The sequence below is a fragment of the Bufo bufo genome, chromosome 4 (assembly GCF_905171765.1).
Source record: "Bufo bufo chromosome 4, aBufBuf1.1, whole genome shotgun sequence".
NCBI classification, from domain to species: Eukaryota; Metazoa; Chordata; class Amphibia; order Anura; family Bufonidae; genus Bufo; species Bufo bufo.
The window spans coordinates 6485432-6492543 of record NC_053392.1 but is presented as its reverse complement, the minus strand read 5'-3'; the positions used below and the strand labels follow the sequence as shown (position 1 = coordinate 6492543).

The following is a 7112-nucleotide window of genomic DNA, read 5'->3' as shown; positions in this document are numbered from 1 at the left end:
TCTAACGCTGTGGGATCTCCTGACCCTCCATGTCTTACTCCCCAACATCCAGACATGTCATCACATGCTCCTAAAGCAGGCCCCATCCAAGACACTCAGCAACCTGAAAGTGTTGGTGTGATAACACAGGAGGCATTAACCCAATTGAACCAGGCATTGCAAACTGTAACCACCTTACTAGGTGCCAGTAATATGGAAGCCCCTAGAAGTGTCTCTCCTCATATTCCCTTGGATAGACATGTTAGGGTTAGGGTTAAATCACCTGTGCAATATGTGTCTCATGAGAGTGGGGAAAGCGCATGTGAGTCTGATAGTGATGTGGGAAAGCATGTATCTTACTCCCTGCCACGCAGACAGGTGTTTGCCCACAAAGAGGATCAGGGTCCCAGGCGACCATCATATGCTGAGGTGGTCTCTAGGAAGAAAAATTACCAGTATTCAGAAAAGGATCAAAATTCATCCAGCATAATTAAGTTTTTAAATACCACTGTGTCCAAGTTCTCTAAGAAAGGTTCTTCTCAGATAGCGAATCACTTAGAACTGTATGAATCCACTATGGATTCTTTAAAATTATACTCTGATGCTGACAGAATCAGATTCCTTCCATGGGCATTTGATGATAAATATCGTCATTACTTTACCTCTTTTAGGGAGAGAGGAATTCAAGATTGGCCAAGTGTTTTGCATGAAGTTAAACTGGAATTCGGACCTTACCGAACCATTACTGCTGCAAAACGGAACATATATAAGCTTACATGTAGGCCCAATCAAAGTCCCCGTGAATTCCTCTCTATCCTTAAAAATGCCTATGGGTTAGCATATAGATCCCCGAACTGGGAATCTGAAGAGTTTAAGCAGTTGTTCTATGATGCTATGCCAACCCAGATCAAACTTAGCCTAGCCAGAGATCTGGATATTGAAGCTCCCTTGGATAGGTTGGTGACGGCTGCCACCACGCTGTATAATATCAGTGAGTGCCATGAAACAGGTGAGAGAAGATTTAAAAAATCCCCAGAGCAAAATATAGCTGAAGCTAAGGTAAACCCTAGCTTGGGATTTGAAACACAGCCACGTAAGTATTCTCAGTCTACAGGTCCTGTCCACCAAACCCAGCGACAACAGGTAGGACCCAAGCAAACCAAGCCCCAAAATCCCAACGGGTCAGAGGGGGATAATTCTGGTGCTGGGAGGTCTAACTACCGTCCATATTACAATAATGGTCCCCAGGGATATAGGTCCTATTACAATAGGGATTCCCAGGGTTACAGACGCTGGAATAACAGGCCCAGACAACAGAGGGAAGATAGGCAAGAACCCTCAAGTTCACCTAGGAGTAGGTCACCCACCAATAATCAGGGCGCCTCACAAAACCAAAATATGCGCAAACCAAACAGGTTTGATCAGCTGGCAGAACAAGTGGCCCAGTTGAATGACATTGTGAGAAAGTTGTCCCAGGTATCCCCAGGAAAACAGCCTGAACCTTTTTTAGGGGCAACTCCAGGTCCCAGCTCAACATCATAAAGCAGATTGGGCCGGGTCAGAACCCAGGCCACTGCAAGGCTATTAAGATGGATGTGAAAGAATCTGATGTGATTACTAATACCATTTCTCCTTGCAGTACCCCTGACCCTAAGATTGGGGCCAGGGAGGAGGTGTCTAATGTTTTATTTGTCTTACAGTCTAATCGTGTCGATCCCTGCGACCATGCGTCTATTCCAGAGTGTGATCCCATCATTCCAGCCTCTAGTCATGAATCAGCTGTAAACTGTGATATAATCCAGTTTTCCCCAAGGGTGGGGGCCGATGCTGCTCCTCCAACTTCTCCTGTGAGACACAGGAATGCAGAGGTCACGAAGCTGCAGAGAGGTCAAACCCTACAGAGGAATCATATGAGTAAACATTCTAATTTCTTGTGTGATTTATTCCAGGTTGACGGCCGATATTTTGTGGAATCATATCTCCAAAATGAACTTATCGGACCAATCAAAAGTTTACTCGACACCGGATCACAAGCCACCATCTTATCATATAGTTATTTCCAAAAGATTCTGGATCTGACGACAAAGAAGCCGAGATTAAGATCATTTGATGGCTCTTTGATAAGTGTAGGTGGAGATGCTTTACAGGTAAAAGGTACATCATGGTTGACATTTAGAATTGGCAAAAAGACCATTAGACACCCCACATTGATTGTGGATCTTCCATATGATCGGCTGATCATAGGAATTGACCTTATGAAAAGGTTGAGTACCATAATAGACTTCATTAATGAAGCAGTCTGGACTCAGGTGAAGACACCCATTGCCTATGAATTCTCTTGCAATGCACAAACACAACGCAGTTGTCACGTGATTGAAGAGAGGCCTAACTCGATTGAAGTTCATTTCAGGAACAATCAAATGCCGGATGTCACGATCCTAAACAATGGTAAGCCCGAGGAAGCTGTCAACGGTGCCGCTCACATCATTACCATCCAGAGGGACAGAATCGAAAAGGTAACCTTGGATGATGATGTATTAACTATTTCTCTTGAAGGAGGAAATCACAAAGTCGCGGACCTGACCAAACATACTCAATCCATGGTACGGATTGAAAAGGTCAATGACAATTTATTGATTCCCATACAAGTGAACAATATAACCCGGGTGAAATATGCCAAACTGGATCTGAAATCCGAAGCCAGCTACATAAGCTTAGGACTCTTAAAACAGGTCCCCAATCCTAAAATGATTAAAAGTTTCTCTCCACAGGAACAATGGGTTCATGATCTGGATGGAAATTCCCAGAGTCATAATGTGGTTGCAAGATGTCTTTTGTCTATCTCCATAGGAAATAAGACCACGGAACACGTTTTCATCGTGATAAATGGACCACGATACCAAATGTATATAGGTAACGACCTTCTACGCAGATTTGCTGTACAGATTGATCTGGTGAATAAAACCTTATGGTCCAGATTACCAGGAGACCCAGAGGGATTCCAGGATGTAGAGCAAGCTTTGAGAGGGGGACAACAGATGCCCTACGCCGTAAGTATTGAGGTTGCTGAAGAGGTTGAAATCCCTGAAGGATGCAAACCGTTTCTTCTCCCCATTCAAGTGAAGAAGGGACAGAAACTGAAGAATGCAGATGCCTTGATCTGTTTATCCAACCGGATGCAACAACTCGGCCTAAAGTTAAAGCCTACTCCCATGATAAACGTCCATCAGGTTCCATTACAGATAGTAGTCCATAATATGATTCCCCATAGCATATCTTTGCAAAAGGACACCGTAATTGGTTTAGCTATGGAATCAGAATACTTACACTCTGTTTATCCTTTCAGCTCTGAAGAAGGTACATGCCACATCGAAGAAACATCATTGGTTTTCAACCATGAGATCGATGAGAGGGAATACGAATCCTGCCAGCAAGGAAAGGATAAGGTACACTACACCCAAAATAACTTAACCAGTGAGCTTGAAGAAGCTTACGAGTTAAGTCAGCCGGAAATCTTTTCAGAATTTCAGGAGCGGGTGGAGGAACAAGTCTCTATAGCTGATGCATGCTCCGATGAGTCAGAGCGTCAACAGCTAAAGGAGCTCTTCACAGAGTTCCAGGACATGTTCGCCAAGGATTCTTATGACTGTGGAGAAACAGACATACATGTTGCAAGGATCCAGACAGATCCAGATGCACCCCCTGTCTTTGTCAAACAATACCGACTTCCGCTGGCGGCTTACGAGTCACTATCGGAAATCGTTAAAAACCTGGAGAGGAGGGGCATTATCCGTCCAATACACAGCTCGTTCAATCATCCGATACTTGGGGTCCTCAAACCCAATGGTCAATTTCGTCTCTGCTCGGACCTAAGACAATTAAACAAACGTGTTTACATGTCCGGATGGCCCGTGCCGTATATTGACCAATGTTTGGCACAAATTCAAGGATCAAAAATCTTCACCGCCCTTGACTGTGCACAAGGATACTGGACGATTAAAATTGACAAGAGGGATCAGTACAAATTGGCCTTCACATTTGGAAAGCAACAATATGCATGGACCCGACTGCCCTTCGGGTACATAAATGCGGGCCATGAATTTGCTGTGTTCATGCATAAGGCAATGCCTGATGCCACTGAACGAGGTACCTTATCCTATGTGGATGACATCCTAATCAAAAGCACAACTTTTGAGGAACACATTGTAGAACTGAGGCATGTACTAACCCAGCTGAGGAAAGCTGGTGTGAAACTTTCTTTTCAGAAGGCTCAATGGTGTCGTGCCAAGGTCAATTTCCTAGGTCACGAAATCACTGCTGATGGAATCAACCCACAGAAGAAGAAGGTGGAAGCAGTGATCAACACCAAGTCACCTACAAATCTCAAGGAGTTGAGATCATTCTTGGGCATGATGAACTATTCACGTAAGTTTATAGATAATTATGCCGAAATTAAAAAACCTCTTTTGCAGTTACTGAAGAAAGGAGTAAAATGGGAATGGAGTGAGCGTCATGAGCAAGCTGTGAATGAACTCAAGGCCAAACTTATCCAGGCTCCATGCCTTGCCTATCCAGAAGGGGGAAAACCTTTCTTCGTGGAAACAGGTTTCACTGACAAAAGCGTGAGTGCAGTCCTTTTCCAAAAACAGGAAAACTGGAACAGAATCATTGCCTATGCCAGCAAATCCTTGTCACCAGTAGAGGTAAAATTCAATAGCTGTGAGAAAGCCTTACTGTCAACTGTGTGGGCTTTACAATATTTCAGGAGTTTTATCCAAGGTGAAAGAATCATTGTGGAGACTGCACACCAACCGCTGCAATACTTGCAGAGTGATCGGATAAGGGATGGAAATCTGTCAAATAGCAGGATAACCGCCTGGACGATGTCCTTAATGGGATGGCCGTTGGAGATCAGGTATAAACAAAATAATAAGGACCCAGTTGCTCAAGGATTAGCTGAACTCCATGATTGTACCAATGCGGAACATCAAGGTGAGTCACAGGAGAATGACTTCCTGGAGGAACAATCATCATCCCCATATAAATCTTATGAAGAGGAGTACTGCAAATCATTACCATGTGTATATGTAGACGGCTGTTCCTTCCATACCGATGTAGGATCCGAACACACGCTGGTTGCAGGTGTCGGAATCGTGTGGAATAATATGTTCCCAGAGATATCCGTTGGATACAAAATTGGTTCCAAAAGCAGCCAGGTTGCAGAGCTTACTGCTGTGTACAGAGCCGTACAAATGGCTATCAAATATGATGTTAAGGAGTTTGTAATCATCACAGATTCTGATTATATTCGTAATAGCTTTGTGGAATATTTCCCCGGATGGAAAAGATCCAACATGATGAGGAGCAACAACAAGCCAGTCAAGCATGGTAAGATGTTTTGTAAGATTGACGAGATGGTTACCACCCACGGTCTTACAATTTACTGGAAAAAGGTAAAGGGTCATTCAAAGTATCCAGGTATGGATAAAGAAGGGAATGACCTAGCAGATTCCCTCGCCAAACAAGCAGCCATTGACGGAGAAGTCTTTGACGTTGATGACCTCATGGGAACTATGCAAGTGGATGCAACGACAAGAAGTCAGGCCCAAAAGGGAACTGAAGCTAATGTGTTGCAATGGAGCCAAGATTCCCCTAGTGAGGATCTCATTGCAGGCCAAAAGGGGGATCCAGTTATTGGTCTCTTTTATAACCACATTCTGGATCCACAGAATTGTCCCATAAATACAGAAGACTGTGATGGTAAGGAGGAGTTACGGATTTTGATGAAGGGTAAGTCCCAATTCTCATTACAGGATGGATTGCTGATAAGGACCTCAAAGAACGGTATCACGCAATGGGTAGTACCCGCAGCGTATCGAGGTCTGATGCTACAACATGCCCATGATGCCCCAACAGCTGGACATCGAGGTGAGAAACTAACATACGAGTTATTACGGGACTACGCTTACTGGCCGCATATGTTAATAGACGTGCGAACATATTGTCAAGGATGTCTAATATGCCCTCAATTCCAGCCACAAGGACCCACTCATCGGGCACCACTGATGAAAAGGGGGATGTCCATGCCATGGTCAGACATCCAAATTGATTTCATTGGACCAGTAACCACATCATCAAAAGGCAACAGATACATGTTAACCGTAACTTGTTTGTTCACAAAATGGGTAGAATGTTTGCCGTGCAAAACATGCAGTTCAAGCGTATGTGCATCTCTGCTCATTAACCACATATTCTCCAGGTTTGGTCTTCCCCAACGCATTGAGTCCGATCGTGGAAGTCATTTTACTAGTGAAGTGATGACAAAGATGTGGGAAATACTGGGGGTAAAAAGGAAGCTGCATATAGCTTATCGGCCAGCCTCTAGTGGTGGAGTGGAGCGCTACAACCAATCCATCGTGAACGTTCTAAAAAAATTTGTCAATGAATCTGGTAAGGACTGGGATGTCAAACTGCCTTTGGTTCTTATGGCCATCAGGGCCACCCCAAGCGCAGCAACCAAACTTTCTCCCTTCGAGATGATCACAGGAAGGAAGATGGTGTTACCCCAGCATTTATTATACAGGACAACAGATCATAATTTGATAAATGCTACAACATCGCATCAATATGTGGAAAATTTACGCAAGCACTTTCAGCATGCTTTTGCGTTTGCCCAGAAGAATATAGAGAAAGCCGCAGTGAGTGCTAAAACATACTACGATCTGAAAACTACTCAGAAGGAGTATCAAATTTCCGATCAGGTTTATCTCTATAACTTCGCTCGGGATCAAGTGAAGGAGAGAAAATTCTTACCTTCATGGAAAGGACCTTATGTCATTATTGAAAAGTTGTCACCAGTGGTATACAAGATAAAAATCCCTAAGGGGGATGAATTTGTGGAAAAATGGGTGCATATTAATCAATTACGTGTTTGTCATCCTAGCTCACGACTTCGAGAGATAGAAGGAGTCTGAGGAGATTTTACAGTTCCAGCTAAAGACGAAAATTAGGATTGGTATTGTATGAACAAACGTGTATACTAACCCATTCTCACATGTGTTTCCTCTATAACTAAACATCTCTTAACTAACCTCTAAAATAAGGAACTTACCCTGTTCAAGAAAAGAACCTAT

General features: G+C 43.6%; 1 protein-coding gene across 1 annotated transcript; it reads left to right on the top strand.

The window, feature by feature from the left end:
* Positions 1–420: 420 nt before the first annotated feature.
* Positions 421–5884, top strand: LOC120997657 (the record flags this gene model as incomplete). The annotated part of the gene is made up of 3 exons (XM_040427850.1): positions 421–1307; positions 5297–5577; positions 5793–5884. Coding segments are annotated over 3 exons (1260 nt in total), but the record flags the coding sequence as incomplete, so codon positions are not given.
* Between the last annotated feature and the right edge of the window lie 1228 nt (positions 5885–7112).